Consider the following 21,131-nt stretch of genomic DNA (forward strand, 5'->3'; position numbering starts at 1 on the left):
ATGATGAGTTGGCATTGGTGGGCAGAGGGAAGAGCTGGCACTTGTAGGCACTGAGGGAGACGGTCGCAGTGGGCGGTGCACGGATCTGGCACTGCCTGGTACTCCACACTTACAGATAATATCTGAAGCTCTTCCCTGAGGGCAGTGTGAGGGGCTGGACTCGGGGAAGGGTGAAGTCTCGAGTGGGAGGGCCCGGCACCCCGTAAGGTGTTTCAGGGCCTCCTGACCTCAGTCTTGCACTTTTCACAAGCGCCCGCTACGCACCCACATTTCATACAAGCGGCTAGAGGCCGGCCAGTTAATGAAGGGCGCTGTAGAAGGAAGTGCCAGGAAGGAGCTAGTGGAATGTACTCGCTGCTCCTATGCACGGGCTCCTCTAGTGAAACTCATGGTGTTCTTACAGCACCTCGAAGGCACACGCGCTGCATCGAAGCGCTCTCTTCCTGGTGATGGCACTTTAAGAGCCCGCCGAGCACAGGTGTAAGTTCTTCGGAGAGCCCGCATTTTGGGGAGTTTCTTGGCAGCCGCAGCCCACTCCCTCCCCCGCACATAAGCCTCCCCCGGGCCCGGCCCCGCCAGTGCGCAGCCAGGGCCGCGGCGTGTAGGGTCGGCTCCAAGCTGCGGGCGGACTTGGGCGGAGGCGGACTTGGGCGGAGGAGGACGCGGCACCATCACTGTTTCTTATTGGTGACCCGAGCGGGTGAAAAGGTAGGTCCAATTCCGTCTGGTCTTTACTGGTTTATTTAATGGTGGTATCGCAGATCTGAAGGAGGCGCTTATCGTGGTAATAATGCATGGCACAGCTGCAACCAGTGCCTATGGGGGAACCGTGGCAGCAGGATTGCACCCAGAGGCGACTTGGATATGTGTCTCCTAAAAATACGTATCAAACCATCAGACAACAAAGTCATAACGTAGATTACACAGCGTATAAGGAAGTGATCACAAAATGTAACTAATAGTAAACGTAATTTCACGTGTGTGACGTAACACAATGCCAAGCAGTGTGAGATAAACCAAAACTTCAACTGATAACATAATACATGGAACCTCCAACACAAAGCAACAAAATAAAAGGCAATGTAACATAGTAAAAAAGCGACAAAATTAACATTAGACAACAACTCATAATTTAACAAGGCGTGAGGTTTTTTTCCAGAATGCGGCAAACTTTAAATAGGAAACTGCCTGATATCATTGAGTGTGTTCTTTTTGTAGTCAAGGCACTATACAATGGCTCACTGTCCTGAAAGGTCCACACCCCGTGTTATTCTTGGGCTGAAGAGGTTTCGTGCAGGGGTTTCTCGTGCTGGTAACATTTTGTGCAGATTGCAGCACGGCCGTGAACTGCTCGGTCACAAGTCCCAGCGCTCCCCGCACGAGTCCTTTATCTTGGCCAATCGGCAAGGGGAGGGGTGCCAGTCTGAGGCAGGGCACAGGCTGTCCCATAGGGTGAATCGGCATGTTCGAGAGCATCCCTCCCCCACGGGGTCATGGAAGGGGAGAGTGCCATCCCCACATACACACAGGCGTCACGCAGGGTGCCCACGTTATAAAGGGTGCCAACATCACACAGGATGACCGAATTATACAGAATGGATTTATTTAGTTAGCTATTTATGCGTTTTTATATTACGCCGCTCACGCCTAAACAGCTGACACGCAGGCAGAAGGGCAGCAGGAGTCTTTAAGCCCCGTCCTTTTCAGACTGTGGGGGGCGTGTTTTTCTTTCTCCCCTCTTCTCTATTGGCTGGAGGAGAGGAGAGAAAGAAACGAAAAAAACACGCCCCTCAATCCGAAAAGGACGGGGCTTACAGCGAAAAGAGAATGTCACAGAGACCTCTTCTCCAATGGCTGGCTGTCGTTTAGGAGGCCAGCCAATGGAGAAGAGGAGGGTTTACCCTCGCTACTCTGAGACATTAAGTCTCACTGGCGAGACTGCGCATGTGTGCAGCCTAAGCCAGTCTCGACCTAAAAATGCAGCATCAGCTAATTGAATTGCACACCGAAGTACAGCTGAAAACTGATCGCTGGAAGATCTATTTTTGCACTAACGCTTGAAGCACATGGTTGGTCTGTGGCGTGACACTTTCAGAAAGCCTTTGCAAGTCAGAAATACCGAAATAAAACCACTTCCTACTCTGGCTACAATGGTTGTGTGTTTTGTTAGTGATTTTAACGAGCAGCAACTGGAGCACAAGAAGGCCAGGTCCCGCTAATCAAGCTAGTTTTCTTTAGCTAATCAAGCTAGTTTTCTTTAGGATTCAGGAAATTGATGTGAGCTTACAGTGACAATTTTCCTTTTGAAGAAGTATTGGTTATTTCTACTTTTCATTTAATACTAATAAGCTATATTTGCATCGTTTTAATAGTTCGGCAATAAATAGATGACCTAAACCATAAATCAGGGCAGTAACTCGTGTGCCAATGAAAACTCCAGCTAATACACAAGTTTTATTTTACTCTGAACTCTCTCTAGCACTCTTTTTAGGTGTGGCTTGACAAGGCAGTGGGACCAATTGTTACTATTTCCTTAACATATACACAGAGAGGGCTTTGGCTCCGCCCAGAGAAGTAGAGCTCTCAAACATCATGCTATTGGCTGTCTGGTGTCTCATTTAGCCGTCTAGGAAGTGGTGGCACTGAAATGCATAAGGGGCTATTTTGCTTATGCAAAGTATACTGAATCATCTCTCTGTGACACATTCACTTCTTTATCTCCTGTATGCATTATACATAGAAATCAATCCTTTTTCTACTTGTTTTCAAGTTTTGGCAACTTCAGAAGTGTGTTAAGCAGCACTTGTTCAATTCAACACACACATTTGTGAATGCCTGTGTTTAGCCTTCCCTAATGATTGTTTAAGATTTGTCCCCAAAATGACACCTACTCAATCAAATTTTAAACACTGTTTCAAAACAATTTCTAGAAAAATGAAAATTCAAAAAGTCACATACTGTAAATGTTTGTCCTCTGGGAGACCTGTATTAACTTTCTTTATGTTATATACTAACAAGACTATTTAACTCCTTCAGAAGTGCAAACCCGATTCCAGGAACGATGTTAGCAGCGGCGATAATGGTACTGCCCAAACTGGGAAAAGATAGGCAGGAATGTGGTTCGTACCATCTGGTATCCCTGCTTAATGTAGATTTTGAAATATTCACGGGCATACTCACCACAAGATTGGCCCCAAATATGCCAAATCTAATAGAACCAGACCAGGCGAGGTTTATCCAGCCTTGACAATGTGGAGACAACACAAAGAGGATACTCCACCTCATAGACAAGGCCCACCAAACACAAATGTGCGCGCTTTTGTTGATGGTCGACGCCGAAAAAGCGTTCGATCAGGTGGATTGGAGATTTTTGGAACAAACTATGTTACAATTCGGGCTGGGCAAGAGATTCAGGGAATGGGTGAGCTGCTGCTATGGAGGGCCTAAAGCTTCCATTACAGTTAACGGCGTCTCTTCACGCCCCTTTGCTATTCAAAGGGGAACAAGGCAGGGCTGCCTGCTGTCCCCGCATTGTTTGCTTTATACATCGAACCCCTAGCACTGAGAATAAGGGACAACCCCGACATTAGATGGATATGGCCAGGTCTTGGGCTTCCGGGTTAATGTGGGCAAAGCACTGATACTTAACTTAAACCCAACAATTCCCACACACAGTCTTGGAGGGTATTGGCTCTCGGGGATAAAGATGATAGACTCTATTCCTTATCTGGGAATGGAGCTAGCGGTAAGAGTTCAGCAAACAGTCAAACTAAACTATGCTAGACTGGTGAGACAGCCGAAAAAAGATCTGGGCAATTGGAGTAAACACCGCCTTTCACTACTAGGGAGAGTAGTGGCGGTCAAAATGACCCTTTTACCGAAGGAGCTGTATCTGTGCCAAACTCTCCAGTAGAGGTGATAGCCTCACTACAACGCAACATTAACAACTTTGTATGGGCAGGGGCAAGGCCACGGATGAGCAAAGACATAGGCTACATGCGACCCGACTATAAGGCGGCCAAACTGCTATATTTTTTGGAATGGGCTAGGCCCAAATCCGAAAAGAGATGTCTCTTCCAGGACAGAGCACTCGCGGGAATCCTTCTATGGAAGGTCCCCTTCCTGAAAAAAGCACAGAGGCCACGCAGTTTAATGGGATCACGAATCACCAAGTCAGTGATGTAAGTATGAGATGGGGTTGCGACGGCCAGGAAACTTACGACATTTCCATCGTCTTTAACTCCCCTATTTGGAAATACCGAATTCACACCGGGAATGGCGGACAAGGCGTTTCTAGCGTGGCTGGACACCCCCTGTCGCTCGGTGGGACATCTCTCTTTGACCTGTTGGGAATAATCCCATTCCCTCAGATAAAAGTAGACTATGGCATTCCAGAGATGGAACGACTGCGATATATGCAATTACGGCACTGGGTGCTTCAAACGGAGATCCGAGTGCAGGCAAGCCGTCGGCTGACACAATATGAAAAATGGCTAGTCACTAAACAAACTGATAATGGGTTGATTTCAGAACTTTATGATATGATCAGGCATCGACCGCAAACACACACCACAACCAGTCAAAGGAGATGGGGGAGGGAACTAGGAAGAGACATTACACAAAAAGACTGGGAGGGGATTTATTACAGAGCGAAACACACAGCCCGCAATGTGGCCAGTATTGAAACAGCTATGAGATAGCTAGATACTGTTACCTTACCCCGGCACGCCTCCACAGGGGTAACCCAGAAAGGAACCTACCAGCTGGAGAGGATGCCATAATGTGGGAACACTAATACACTTACTGTGGGAGTGCCAGATACTTACAAACTACTGGACTAGAATCTTAGATGAAGTAGATGAGTTATTTGATACTCCGATACAGAGGCTGCGAGTGTATGTCGTTCTGGGCCTCCCCAACCCAATGACATACCCACTCAAAAGCATAAGAGGACGTCAGATGGGGCTGGCATTGGGGGCAGCTTTGCAGAATATACTCACACACTGGGGGTCACCCACCTGCCCCACATACGTAGGGTGGCTACATAGGATATGGCATATCTAGGGGATGGAACGTATTTTGTCCTCCTTGAATAGCACCGCAGATTCATTTCAGAAAGTATGGAGCCCATTTTTAAAACTTCTTTCGACAGAGTTCAATTAAATCACCCAGCCCAAATATTTATGACCACTGCGATTGTCAGTTCTACGGAAAGAGAATAAATCGTCCACAACCGATTAGTACGAGACACCATCGATCCAGGAACGAAAAGTAACATGTATGGCACTAAGGCTCCCGGAAGGGGAAGGGGGTGGGGGGGAGGAGTTCAAGTTATTGGTTTACTACACAGAGATAGACTTAAGACATAAAGCGAATCGCACATTGCACCGAAACGGTTTAATTTGTACATTTTATTAGGACTGCAACTTTAATATATACACCCATGATTACACGCTGAATGTAGAATGCTTTGGACTCTATTGCTTATGAGATTGTATTGTTTTCCAATAATGATAACACTAATAAAAGATTTAAACATAAAAAATAGAAAACTACATTTCCCATAACTGTTCATGATGTCATCTTTCGACATCCAATAAGATCATGCCCACAACTATATAGTACTAGGACGCCATATTACATCCTATTTCTGTGCTGCTCCACACCAGAGTCAAGTGCCTTTTCGCTATTTCTTCATTGTATTCCTAACGTGCTGTTTTTTGTGTGAATTTTATGTATTAGCTCTACGAGCACTTGCCGGTTGTGTTCTGCTTTTGTACGCAGCGCTGTGAGCGGGTTACTGCTTATTAGCACCCAACAGGGGTGCGTGGGAAGCGCAACGTTCCAACGCTCAGACCTTGGTCCTATTTGAGCTCATTGCTCTCGGTGCGTGCCTCACACACAACTTGAGAAACCCTAGTATATTTGGACTAACGAACCACACTACCTCACAATTGGAGAGGCGGTACTCCTGCATTTTGGTGTGGATAGCAAACACTTCCCCACACCCTCAATGGCAAGTGCAAATGCTATAAAGACTTCGCCTGAGGGGCCGGTGTCCTCTTGATTTGCCTTCTTGTAGTCTGGTTTTCCTGGTTTGGGGTTGGCCCCCATGGTTTTCTGCTAGTATCCTCGCTATTGAGCCTTCCCATAATATCTGCCTTAGATCGCAGCACGCCAGTTTGGTGATGACAGCTATCATCGGGACATGCAAGGGAATTTACCTCTTTTTGAGAAAAACTTGGTTGAGGCACTTGATGTGTCAGTAACACATTCAGTTAATAGAGCACTAACAGCCGCCCTTCAGCCCTTTACTAGTCACCTGTAGTGTTAAGCATCCAGCACTACTGCCCCTTCTAACCAGGTTCCAATAGACGCTGACGCATCATACTCTGAATGGTGCCATATTGTGTTCATGACACGTATTTCTCACACCTTCTCGTCAAATCACGCCTACACAGTGCGTAACAGGACTCCTGAGGCCTTTTTTCTTTCCCCTTCCAAGCCTTATGACCAGGATTCTGACCCTTCCACGGACTCTGACCGAACAACTCCTCCACCCCAGAGACACCTAAAAACCCAACACGACTCTTCCCGCCCCTCCACTTCCTCACATCCCCCTCTTCCATTGGACTTTGACCCAGACAAGATTGTCCACCCTCGTTCCTCAGCCTGGGTTTCCCTTCCTCCTGTCGCACACTATGCCCACGAGCGCATCAAGAAGGCTTTTGGCAAAGAGGCGTTCAATAGATTGTTTCCAAGTGACCCAGCCTGAAAGTGCAGACAGCAAAGATGGCTCGGGCAACGAATGCCTTCCTCCAGGACTGGCACGGCCCTCTCCATTATGCCTTTCTTCCCTTTCTTCTGATTCTGAGGGTATCCACTCAAACCCACAGACAGTATGCAGAACTCATTATGATTACTCCACTATAGAAATCTCAACCATGGTTCCCAGTTCTCATGGAGATGTCTTGCGCTTGTTCGTCTCTGATTGTCTGGTACCCAGATCTCCTTCTGGCTCCCTCAGGAGCTTGACACCCCTTGCTGATGCAGAAAGTTATTTAATCCACAGCTGTATGCAGAATCATTATTTTGTGTATGGGCAGTCGGAGTGGGGCTGTCGGCTACAAAAAGGCACAATGTCCCAGTTCGGGTTCTTCATTTAAAGACCTAGGGCCCGATGTAGGTCACCAAATACCGGTCGGTAACAGCCGAATTCGGCCATTACCGACCGGTATTTGGTGATTGAGATGTAGGGGACAATATTTTACACAATCGGTAAATTTACCGACTCGGTAAATGTACCGATTCTGTAAAATACCGAATCGGTAATTTTGCCGATTCGGTACATTCCAGATGTAGGTAGCACTGTTTACAGTGCTACAGGCCTTCAGAATTCGGTATTTTACCACCCAATCCTATTGGGTGATAAAATACTGAATACAGGTGTACATGCACATCTGTGCATGTACACCTGTGCCATGTGACAGACAGACATGCCCTTAGGGCATGTCTGTGTGCCACATGGCACACATGCCTGTATTTGGGGTGCTAGAGGGTGTCAAAGTGACACCCCCTGCACCCTTGCTGCAATCGGTATTTACCGAATCTGTAAATACCGATTCGGTAATGCCCATTGATTCCTATGGGCTTCAATGCCCATAGGAATCAATAGGCATTACCGAATCGGTATTTACAGAATCGGTAAATACCGAATCTTAACGATTCGGTATTTACCGAGTCTGTATTACCTACATCCCCCCCTCTATGGGCCCGATGTAGGTAAATCCCATTTACCGATTTTGAAATACCGAATCCTACCGATTCGGTATTCAAAAATCGGTAAATGGGATGTAGGTCCCAACATCTGGATTCGTTACCGAATCCTTAACAATTCTTTAATTACCGAATCGGTAAATACCGAATCGGTAATGCCCATTCATTCCTATGGGCTTTGAAGCCCATAGGAATGATTAGGCATTACCGATTCGGTATTTACCGAATCGGTAATTAAAGAATTCACAAGGGTGCAGGGGGTGTCACTTTGACACCCTCTAGCACCCCCAAAACGGGCATGTGTGCAATGTGGCACACAGACATGCCCTAAGGGCACGTCTGTCTGTCACATGGCACATGTGTACATGCACAGATGTGCATGTACACAGGAATCGGTTTTTTACCATGGATTTGTATTCCATGGTAAAATACCGATTCTGTAGGCCATGTGCTGATGGAACATTGGCTACCTACATTGCATTTTCGGTAGTTCTACCGAATCGTCATCATTACCGAATCGGTAAATATTACCGATTGGGTAACTTTACCGATTCGGAAATGATAACGATTCGGTAAAATTACCGAAAATGTGCCCCTACATCTCGATAGCCCTTTACCGATCGGAAACGGCCGAAAATCGGTATTTTCGGCCGATTCCGATCGGTAAAGGGCTACCTACATCGGGCCCTATTTTACCACTTCTTAAATACCGAATCGGTATGATTCGGTATTTAAGAAGTGGTAAAATTAAATTACCTACATCGGGCCCCTAATGCATACTGAGAGTTTTGGTCCTCAAACACAATAAAATAACTGAGATAAAGTAACATTTAACAATGCTTTGTGTAACAAATACCAAGAATAAGTGTGTTCCTGAGGACATGTAGTAAATTCAGTAGCAGACAGTAAGCTACAAACCAGAGGCACCTATAATATGAAACCGCCAAAAAGCAGACATTGATTATTCCCAGTTCCTAATCTGTGCGTTTTAAACATTTTGGTATGCCTTCAGACATTTCTACGGTTGCCGTAGTTGCTCACTCACTAGTTTGAGAGTGTGTGATGTTCTGTTAATAAAATTGCCAACAAGAACAATGCACTGCAGATGTAAGTCTGCACATGCCGTTAAACGCACACATACACCTACCTGGAAAACATTATCACACACATACGCAGAGGCAGCGTGAACAATATCAGAATACTATCATGCATGTACCAAGGCCGAGTGAGCATACACATACATACACAGATGGTAAATAGCAAAACAAACACAGATAGTTGGTAAACGCAATTACAGACACCTCATCATGCATACCCAGTCATAGTGAAGGCACACAGTTAAGAGGGCATCACAAACATGGAAATGAATAGAGAACAGCATCATTTGCAAAGGCAGAGCAAACACTATTACTCACTGCCAAGCAAAAGCAGGCTGCTACCCAGCACACACTGTGTGATACTTCTGCCATACACAGTTCGTACATTTCAGAATCAGATTCTGGTCTTGCACTTGGCACCGAGAAGTTCTGTCATTCTGTCAGTAGTTTCCCTGCGGCTTTGACTACTGTCAATCATGCACGTCACCTATAAAGACTATGGAAGTCCTTAGTGCCCAGAAGATTTAGTGGTCCTTGTTGCTTTTTCCATACCATGACATTTTGTCAACCCCCAACCTGGAGGGTCAGAGGATCGCACTTCATCTGGTCTCTATCTTTTGACCGGTTCAGCTTGGGCAAGCCTAGCAGGAGACTAAACTCCCGCCAGATTAGCTCTCCAGGACACTGCAACACGGAAGGCCCTCGATCCACTTCAAAGTGGCGATCCCCTGAGACAACCTCATTTTACAAAGAAAAAAGGTGCTGAACTATTTCTGCAGGCTCTATTACTATAGTCCTTTATGCCAGCTGGCCAGGGCAGCAATGAAGGATCTCCACATCCGTTGGTCTTGAGCAAGTTTCTGTACGGTGCACCAGCTGTAGTTCAGGGCCAGACTGACTGATAATGAGCAGCAATATCACAGGGGAAGTTTGTGTTTTTAGCCAATTTTAATGCCCCCAGTTAGAAATGGCTCAGCTCTCCTCTCCGAGCTGATAGTGGCCCCAGGGGCCCCATCCCAGGGGCCAATATTTATCTTTAACGGGGTGAATGACCCTTCCTTCCTGAGCCTGTGGGAGGTCTGCTGAGTGAGAGCAGATATGCCTTCAGGCAAGTCTGCTCCCACTAGGGTGACCAACTGGCATTGGTGCAAATTCAGGACGGTGAGTGTAAAAATTCAGGACAAAGGGTCAAAATTCAGGACACAAATTCAGGACAGGAGGTCAAAATTCAGGACAAAACTTCAGGACAATAGGTACGTTTTACAGACACATCAGAGGTCGCGCAATAGTATATAATTAAGCCCAGCCATTTCCAAACATATTCAACCATTTGCAAACCTTTCCATCATGTATCCTTCCATCTATCATTTCACTCATCCATCCCTTCATCCATCCTTTCACTCATCCATCCATTATCCATCCATCCACCCTTTCACCCTATACATCTGTACACTTATCCATCCACTCTTCATCCCATCCATCCATTCACTCATCCACCCATCCAGCCATTTACCCTTTCACCAATCCAGCCATCCTTTCACTTACTAATCCTTCCACCCATCCACTCTTTTAGTCATCCATCCATCCTCCCTTTCTCTCTCCATCGACCCTTTCACTTAGCCATCCTTCCTTCCATCCATCCACCCACCCACCCATCCATCTACTCATCCACTCATGAATCCATCCATTGACCCTATCACTCACCCATCTATCATTTCACTCCTTCACACATCTATTCATCCTTTTGTCCATCTACCCTCCCTTTCACTCACTCATCCATCCTTACATCCACCCTTTCACTCATACGTACATTCATCCACCCTTGCACTTATCAATCCATCAATCCATCCATCATTTCACTCATCCACCCACCCACCCATCATCCACCCAACCATCCACCCACCCACCCACTCATCCATCCTTTCACCCACCCACGATCCAATGCACTCATCCATCCTTTCACCCACCCACCATCCTCCCACCCACTCATCCATCCTTTCACCTACCCACTCATCATCCATCCATCCATCCTTTCACCCACTCTCCATCCATCCATCCTTTCACCCACCCACTCATCATCCATCCATCCTTCCCCTCATCATCCATCCATCCTTCCCCTCATCATCCTTCCATCCTTTCACCCACCCCCTCATCATCCATCCATCCCCTCATCATCCATCCATCCTTCCCCTTATCATCCATCCTTTCACCCACCCCCTCATCATCCATCCACCCTTCTCATTATCCATCCTTTCACCCACCCCCTCATCAACCATCCATCCTTCCACTCATCATCCATCCTCCCCCCTCATCATCCATCCATCCATCCATCCATCCTTTAACCCACCCCCTCATCATCCATCCATCCATCCTTCCCCTCATCATCCATCTATCCTTCCCCTCATCATCCATCTATCCTTCCCCTCATCATCCATCTATCCTTCCCCTCATCATCCATCCATCCATCCTTTCACCCACCCCCTCATCATCCATCCATCCACCCTTCTCCTCATCATCCATCCTTTCATCCACCCCCTCATCATCCATCCTTCCCCTCATCATCCATCCTCCCCCTCATCATCCATCCTTTCACCCACCCCCTCATCATCCATCCATCCACCCTTCTCCTCATCATCCATCCACCCACCCCCTCATCATCCATCCATCCACCCTTCTCCTCATCATCCATCCTTTCATCCACCCCCTCATCATCCATCCTTCCCCTCATCATCCATCCTCCCCCTCATCATCCATCCTTTCACCCTCCCCCTCATCATCCATCCATCCATCCTTTCATCCACCCCCTCATCATCCATCCATCCTTTCACCCACCCCCTCATCATCCATCCATCCTTCCCCTCATCATCCATCCTTTCACCCACTCTCCATCCATCCATCCTTCCCCTCATCATCCATCCATCCATCCTTCCCCTCATCGTCCATCCATCCATCCTTCTCCTCATCATCCATCCATCCATCCATCCTTTCACCCACCCCCTCATCATCCATCCATCCATCCTTCCCCTCATCATCCATCCTTTCACCCACCCCCTCATCATCCATCCATCCATCCATCCATCCTCCCACCCCCTCATCATCCATCCATCCCCTCATCATCCATCCATCCTTCCCCTCATCATCCATCCATCCTCCCCCTCATCATCCATCCATCCATCCTTCCCCTCATCATCCATCCTTCCCCTCATCATCCATATCCATCCTTCCCCTCATCATCCTTCCATCCATCCTTTCACCCACCCCCTCATCATCCATCCATTCCCTCATCATCCATCCATCCCCTCACCATCCATCCATCCTTCCCCTCAGCATCCATCCTTTCACCCCCCTCATCATCCATCCACCCATCCCCTCATCATCCATCCATCCTTCCCCTCATCATCCATCCATCCTTCCCCTCATCATCCATCCATCCTTCCCCTCATCATCCATCCATCCTTCCCCTCAGCATCCATCCTTTCACCCCCCTCATCATCCATCCATCCACCCTTCTCCTCATCATCCATTCTTTCACCCACCCCCTTCATCATCCATCCATCCTTCCCCTCATCATCCATCCTCCCCCTCATCATCCATCCATCCATCCATCCTTCCCCTCATCACCCATCCATCCTCCCCCTCATCATCCATCCATCCTTTCACCCACCCCTCATCATCCATCCATCCTTCCCCTCATCATCCATCCATCCTTTCACCCACCCCCTCATCATCCATCCATCCATCCATCCTTCCCCTCATCATCCATCCTTTCACCCACCCCCTCATCATCCATCCATCCATCCATCCATTCATCCATCCTTTCACCCACCACCTCATCATCCATCCATCCCCTCATCATCCATCCATCCCCTCATCATCCATCCATCCTTCCCCTCATCATCCATCCATCCCCTCATCATCCATCCATCCCCCCTCATCATCCATCCATCCTTCCCCTCATCATCCATCCATCCTTTCACCCACCCACCCACCCACCCATCCATCCATCCATCACCTCCATCCATCCCCTCATCCATCCATCCTTCCCCTCATCCATCCTTCCCCTCATCCATCCATCCTTCCTTCCCCTCATCCATCCATCCTTCCCCTCATCCATCCATCCTTCCCCTTATCCATCCTTCCTTTCATTCATCATCCATCCTTCCCCTCATCCATCAATCCATCCTTCCCCTCACCCATCTATCCATCCATCCCCTCATCCATCCATCATTCCCCTCATCCTTCCTTCCCCTCATCCATCCATCCTTCCTTCCCCTCATCCATCCATCCTTCCTTCCCCTCATCCATCCTTCCCCTCCATCCATCCATCCCCTCATCCATCCATCCTTCCCATCATCCATCCATCCTTCCCATCATCCATCCATCCTTCCCCTCATCCATCGTTCTCCTCATCCAGCTACCCTTCCACCCATACATCCAGCTATTTACATTTTCTCTCATCCATCATTCTCCTCACTCATCAATCCATCAATCCTCTCATTCTCCATTTATTCAAACTTTCATTCATCCATTCACCCTTTCACCAATTCATCCAGCCATCCACCCATCCCTTCACTTACTTACTCGCCCACCTTTCCATATTAATTTGAGCTGAGCGCTTTTGAGAAGAGACCCATCAGGAACTTCACCCTCGCTGCAGGAGCCGTTCCAGGACTGGGACAGAAGCCACCCAGGGCGGAGACAGGATCCACCACAGGGGGGACAGGAGCCATCACAGGCAGGGGCGGGGGACAGGATCCACCACAGTGGGGGGACAGAAGCATTCACTAGTGGGGGGGACAGGAGCCATTACAGGCGGAGGGAGGGGGACAGGAGCCATCACAAGAGGGGGAACAGGATCCACCAGGGTGGACACAGGGGTGGGCATGCAGTTTTCTAGTATCATCTTGGGCTCCTTGCCCCCTCCTGTACAAGACAACGAGATGACAGGCTCTCTGTCCAAAATGCCATCCCCCACTTTGATGTACAGTACTTACAGGAGAGAACTGGTTTAACTGATTTTCCTTTGTTAATCAGTGTGGGTGCGATTGTGCGATTTCTTAATTTTATTACATTATAGGCTGCATGTTTGAAGAACCGAGATTTGCTTACAATTTAGTGACCGTAATTAAGCTCTGTGACGAGAGAGAACCACATGCTGCCTCTGTGTAATCTGGCCGGGTCTAGGATGTCTGGGGCCCTGGGTAGAAATGGAATGTGTGAGCCCCCCTCTAAATAGCAGAGACATGCCGCATTCATGGCTGTTTGCATCTGAATAGATGCCCCTGCTCCTGAAGCTGCAGCCCCCCTCTGTCACCTTCAAGCACCTCTTAACAGCTCATCAAGGGCTGAAGTCAAGGGCTGAAGGTGTGAGGGTTGCCATCCCGCTGTGCCTGTCTCTGAGCTTTGGAACAGCATCGGTGTCAAGAAGGGAGGTGGGTGGAAGCTGTGCCTGGTGAAAATTACGGACAAATGGCGTCCGTTAAAGAATCCTTCACGGACAACGGACAGACGGCCAAAATTACGAACTGTCCGTGAAATTTACGGATGGTTGGTCACCCTAGCCCGAGCCTCCCACCCGGTGACTGCTTCAAAAATGATCCCGCCGGAGGGAGAAGACTTTTGTATCCCTGGCCACACTAATGCGGGCAGGAAAACTGCGGAATGCCTCCTCCCCTTTTATAAGGCATTTGGCTCAGAGGAATGGGGTCCATGGGGCCCTTGAGGCTCAAGGATGGGGCCCACTTGATCCTCACCCCTTATTAATGCAATTCTGCCCTGGGGTGATAGGGTCCCTAAAGCCTATTAAGACTCGGGGAGGGGGGCAGCACACCTACTCCCCCTGATTTTACATAATGGCCCCAGGGGATGGGGCCCCCAGGACTTCCCCATAATGTTTTGCGCCACACCCTTGGGACCTGACCAACCTTGAGAGGGAGAGGGGTGTTTAACAGTAGCGTGGTAATGCACACCATAAAAATAAATTGCCACAAATTTGCAGCACAATATTAAAACAAGCATTTGCAATGCAATAGGTCTCGCAGCATTAAAGTTTGAGTTATTGGCATTGTATATGACAATGTGTTGCATGAATTTTTTTGCAATTGTAACTACACCCAGCCATACTAGTCCATCACTTACTGTGTGCGGGTGTGCCTCTTGTAAAAGAGCAGAATGTTGTCACTCACAGTGAAGGTAGCCCAAAGGATGAAGTAGGCTGACCCATCGCCCCATTTTTTTGCTGTATTGGGAAGAGGAGAAATGTGAATGACAGCCGACCAATGGATGAAGAGGGTTGGCTAAAAGCCCCTTTAACTGAGTATAACGAGCAGGTAGAATTAGGGGCCGGGGATTGTAGAGTATGGTTTCAGATCACATCCGTACCAAAGACCAATCACGTTAGGTTTTAGAGAGGCCTATGCATCCGAGCTTCCGACCATGGTTTTCTTGAAACCATGCCTTACTTGAAAACAGATGACTGGACTCTCCACAGCTACCGCGGCCTGACGCGCCTCCGTGTTCTCCCGCGTGACCGGGGCTGGCAGCATCGAGAGGGCGTGGAGTCCACAAGAGACCAGCCCGCCTACACACATCCTGACTCCCATGGCCCCTGCCGGACACACAGGAGATGCTGCAGGCCGCGGGTGGCGCAACACACGCCGAAGTACAGCGTGGCAAGCTGCAGCCATGGGAATTCTTGTTCTCCATCAAATAAAATACATTTCGAGTGCTACATGAACACGCAGAATGTGTTGATCCTCCAAAACATCACAGCCTTTCAAAGTGGAATTATTCAAGTGAGACTCGGTGTTCCGATAAGTAGAGTCACTCTTCCGTCACGCCGTGTAATGTTTTTAGCATGGAACTGGGAAGGAGCAGGCGTGGCCTTGGGAAATGTGACTTTTTCCTCTGGAGGTCATAGCCTCTAAACGGCAAGCGGGTCTGGGGATGAGTGCGTCACAAGCAGAGTCACGTATGTGACTGCAACACGGGCCTTTCACACGCACCAGCATGCCAGGACATCTCTCCACTGACCAGCCCACTTCTTCCTGTGAACTTTCATCCACATTAGTCACATGATCTACCTCTGCATTTCCCTACATGTCCCAGTAGCCCAAACGTAAGCCCTTTATTGGTTAAAAAAAGTAAAGTTTATATAAATTTGCAGTTTAAAAACAAAAACCGACAGAATTACCTCACATCCTGCAGCAGACATATCTTGTCGGCTCCTGGGACATTTAAAGGGCCAGCAAAGGCCTGGCACAGTTCACCCTTTCTTGAATTCGTGCTCTCGTCCCCCCATTCCAGCTCTCCGTGCTGCTGCCTGGTGAACAGCGGAGACAAATGAGCATTCCTACCCCTGATCTCAAGGCAACTAAGAGAAACCCCCCGAGACTGAAGGGGGCAGGGAAGGCCCTTCCTCCTGCTCTTTCGCCTCTGCCACTCAAGCGTGCTGCTGCCTCATGGGGCTGCTGGCATTAGAAGCTTATTGTATTTGCATAAAAAACACAAAGCTTTCCTCTGTGCTGGTTCTGCGGCCTCCGGCAAACGCAGGCTGTAGAAAACCACATGCCAGCAAGGAATCAACTTGGTATGGCCCTGTCCTGCGCTCTCCTCTAGGCGGGGATTCTGTATTTTCGCCACTGAAATAGGAAGTGGGTACCCTGTTATGTTATGTTGAAGTTGGCACTCTGGATCTTAACAGCCATCCAGTGACTTGGTGTCTAGACTCTTTAAAAAAAGAAGAAGAAAAGGAATCCAGCTCGAAATGGACCGGCCTTCCTGTTAACATATTCTTTAATTAAACGCCTCATTTCCTGCCGTGCTTGCCAAACTTTTAACGTTCAACGTGCAATTCAGAATGGAGTGATTTTAGCGTAAATGTTCAGTTTTTATATAGCGGTACACTGATGGTTCAGTATGCTAGAAGTTGTAGATACTCATTGTCAGAGCAGACAGTAGAAATAAGGCACACAAAAACTATACACATTGAGCAAGATCACAAGATGTGAAATGGATGAAACCGCCATTATAATTCAGGGTTTCTCATCCAAGGCTGACAAATATGCCCATCTTTGCCAACTCCCACGAGTGAAACTTCTACCCACAAATGTCTGCTTCTCTAGCACCCACAGGAAGGATGCGTGTCCACGTGTTTTTAACTCCATGGACTGTTTAATATTTTTAAACAGCAGTGTGAGCAGAGCATTGGCACTAACTGCTTGGCCACACACGTAATTGGCTTCTAATTAAGGAAAGCGGATTCAGAAAAATGAAGCATAACAGAAGGCTCTTTTTATTTACAATGTGGAAAATTTCTCGTGCTCTGCGGTGAAATTTGTACCTATCGTTATGTCACTTAACAGGCACATGCATCAACGATAATTGCATTCCCAAACGGTGCGAATCGCAATTTTCGGGCGTTTCCGAATGCAATTATCAAAAGTGGAATGCATCATGTATTTCGCAATTTTAGGAATGGCAATCATGTTGCGATTTCTAAAATTGCGATTGCATTTCAGAAATCGCAATTTCAGATTTCTGAAATGCAATGCATGATCATTTTTAAATTGCGAATTAGTAATTTGGAAGGGGTAAATTAGCATGAGGTTGAACCTCGTGCTAATTTACCGAAAACCTTCAAACATGCACAAAAATGCATTTTTGAAAGTTGCATGTTACACACACACATGTCCTTGGGACATGTGTGTGTGTAAATTGCACTTAAGTTTAATTTCAGGGGTGCAGGGAGGGGTTCTTTGGACCCCGCACCTGCACCCTTGAAATTGCATTTTCAATTTGCGATTCGCAAATTGAAAATCGCAAATTGTAAATGCCTTCCCATTGATTCCTATGGGCCTCTTGGCCCATAGGAATCAATGGGAAGGGTTTTCCTTAATTGCGATTCGCAAATTGTGAATCGCAATTAAGGAAAATTACAGAATCGCTAAAAAAAAGCGAATTATTCATGCATTGCCGTTTGTGAATCCTTAATTGCGATTCCTTAATTTTCGCAATTAAGGATTCGCAAACGGCAACATTGATGCATGTGGCCATTAGCTTTTTTTCACGGTTCTCGGAAGTGTGCGAAATAGTGACACTACAATAATGTGCGAGTTCTCGCCTTCAAAGGTAATTACAGGTCTCTCTCATTGAAACATACATGCCAACATTTCAGAAGAGCAAAGTGGGAGATTTTTTTAAAAAATTGGGAGAATGGGGCCTTGAATCGGGTTACTGTCATGTGTGGGCTTTTGAAGTGTGCTGCTGCAGGATCGGACATTTGAAACGCAAATGCACGTTCTTTTTCTCGCAATGGCAGACAGAGAAAAGGTGATGCAAGTGTTGAACACTGCCTGGCCTGGCACGTTGCTGGCAGTGCATTAACCCCCCTCCCCCTGAAACAGGGCACACACACAGCCGCCCCGAGTACTTCACAGGTCTTTAAAAGACCATGCGCTTGTTAATGAGGCTTAATTGGTTTTTCACCCCTCCTAGCCCCTGCATCGCCCCTCTGACTTTTTCTGGAAGAATTAGCACGTTACACAATACCAAGCCCTGTCAGCTGAAACCCCTGAGGAATCGTGTTTTTGCTTGCAGGAATCGGGAGGCGGGAGACAAGCCCTGAAATCGGTACTCTCACGCCTGAATCGGGAGGGTTGGCATGTCTGCATTGAAAGCACATCATGGGAGCAATGCAGCACATATTTCTAAAACCGGAACGGTTATCCCGTGTTTGGTCCTTAAAAAAATAAATACAATGCTTGACCCTGACAAACAAGACCCCTCCGAATGTAAATTTCCTTTCACTCCCCCCGCCTGCCTGCCTGAGCGCTCAAGTTCCTTAGGTTCGTGAGGGTTTAGCTCATCCATCCCAGGTTTTGCTTTGTCTCCTTCTCCGAGAGGGTGGAAAATGGGAGCAGATTTGTCCCAGGGATTGGAATTTGTAACCTGAAATTCCAGGGACAAAAACTCATAGTTGCACAGTGCAGAGGCGTAATTTTAACTGCCATTAGTGACCGCAGACGCTGTAAATGTGGCACCTCTGCACCAAGCAATTCGTAATCTGGGCCAAAGCGGATATCAGCATTGTGAAACCTCAGCGAGCAAGGCGCTGGAGCACAGGAAGTCCAGCGAGGGCCGGCAGTCCAGGTGCAGCGGCCGCCGGCCGGGCCCGCGCGCAGCAGCCGCCGGAGATGGCGAGCGCACACTGACATCACCTTCATCATGGGGCTGTGGCGCGCGGCGGAGACACCGTCGCCGTGAGCGTGCACATCGGCAGCTCCGAGACTAAATTGGAGACTGACTCACGCGCGCGACCTAATCCCATGCGCGCGTGGCCAGCTCTTGTCTCCCCCTCTCCTATTGACGATGCTGCGCGCGTGGCCAGCTCTTGTCTCCACTCGTTGTCGGCTGAGCCGACGACTATAGTTCTCGGCGAGAACGCGCTTCGCGCGCTTCTAGCCGAGACCTAAAAAAGGAGGTTTGGGGCCCCAGTACCAGGTTTAAGGGGTGAGAGTATCCTACCTTGCCCCCTTATGTCTCTTTTAACCTTTTATTTAGGACTCTGGACTGAGTCCGGAGTCCTAGGATGGCTTCTGTGAGTCTGGAGTCCTAGGATGGCTTCTGCCACATCCTTGTTGATGTGGTGGCAGACAATCAGATCTCGGCATGAGATCTGTCGGGTCTGCAGACCCTCCATGGTGTGAAATATTACAAAAATGTTGAGCATTAATTTCTCAAAAAGTACTGAACGGATAAACACCAAATCACATAAAGCGCACTTTCTGGACCAAGATCTATCTTTCTGCCAAATTTGATGTAAATCGGTTCAGTGTTTTTTGCGGTATCGCTGTTCAATTGTCCTATGGAAACTGAATGGAGAAAAAGCGTTTTGGGATCCCCCCATTTTTCTTAGCCCCCGCTTGATTGATAATCCTGAAAATTTTGAGGTAGGAGCTGAGGTGGATGAGAGTTTTTTTTCATGAAGATTCGTCAAACAGAGCCAAAGTTATTAGGAAAACAAAAATGCTTTTGGAAACGCAGTCCTAACTATACTACTATAACTACCTAGTGATAACCGCCACTGGTTGGCTGGGGATATATATCACCTGAATCCGAGAGGGCAGTACAGGACCATATCACACATTACTCATTATGTGTTATTTATATTGCATGATTTATTAAATCTTTGCACATCACGCTTGCCGCATACTGGCGGTTTGAAGATCTATTACCGAACACGGTTTTGGATGGATGGATGTCATCTGTTACCTTGAATGACATAAGACCAGTTCCGGCTACCTATCAGCATCCTAAATAGTTTATCTAAAAAGTGAATTACTACTAAAGGAGAATTTGTGAAATACTTCCTTTTTGCAATGTTTCGTTCATATTATACGGTTGTTTGACCGGAGGATACATAATCTTGCCCGGAGGAAGCTTACAACCAGGCGAAATGGGTTGGCTGCGCAGTCTGTAATTGATGAAGAAGATATAGAGTAAAGACAACCAGAATCAACTAAAAGAATAGAATAATCGTTTTAATTTTCTCTTGATGTGTTATGTACTGACTTTTACACATGTACCCAGTTCTGTTGCTTCTCGATTGTGTTCTAGTGATTTATTAAATCAATTTGAATATTCTTTAAAAAACAAAATTGGTGCATTGAGTTCATCTTATGGCAGCTAATAAAATAGTCACAGACACAGGTGAATTTCAAAGGCAGCTTTATAGGTATATAAAGGAACAGATGGCATGGAAATCCAAATGTCCAAATTTCAGAAGTTCAACACAGTCTTTTATGCCCCAAACCACAGAAGGCGTTTCATTATTTGTCACAAGAATAATCTGCAGCTATGGACTAATAAATCACATGTCCGTGCTACAGACAGTTCAGGTTACACAATTATTAGATACAGAGCCAATCAGAAGAATCTAATATTGCGTGCTACCTGCATGTTACAAGGTGGTGGTGTTCACATCCTTCTAACATATCCAGATTGAGACAGTGGGGTTTCTTCCGAGCTTAAGTAATGCAGTAACCAATCAGAGGTAGATGCATGGTCTAAACCACATATGGTGTGCCAACAGTGTTCAAGGGTCTTGTTGCTGGGCTAATCTGCAAATGCAAGTCACAAGTGATGTCCTTGAGCAAGCCACGCGTTATATTGCATTAGGAGCTGTTTACTTGTAACAGAGTACATCAGCTCACTAAAGATCAAAATATATGCTGTATACGTTCTACAGGCCTTTTCATT

The 21,131-nt window shown here is 47.3% G+C and overlaps 1 protein-coding gene across 3 annotated transcripts in view; it reads right to left on the reverse strand.

Annotated features, from left to right (window-relative positions):
- The window catches only part of LOC144773268 (nucleoside hydrolase-like), a 267,653-nt gene that overhangs the window by 66,222 nt on the left and 180,300 nt on the right, over window positions 1–21,131 (reverse strand). The window contains exon 1 of one of the 3 annotated variants that reach the window (XM_078658177.1): window positions 16,066–16,185. The exons of the other annotated variants lie outside the window; for them this stretch is intronic. Coding sequence (XP_078514303.1) covers window positions 16,066–16,086 — 21 coding nt within the window. The 5' untranslated portion in view covers window positions 16,087–16,185. Of the gene's footprint in view, window positions 1–16,065; window positions 16,186–21,131 lie in introns of those variants that run through there. 3 annotated transcript variants of the gene reach the window in all.

The sequence above is a fragment of the Lissotriton helveticus genome, chromosome 8 (genome assembly GCF_964261635.1).
Source record: "Lissotriton helveticus chromosome 8, aLisHel1.1, whole genome shotgun sequence".
Taxonomy (NCBI): domain Eukaryota; kingdom Metazoa; phylum Chordata; class Amphibia; order Caudata; family Salamandridae; genus Lissotriton; species Lissotriton helveticus.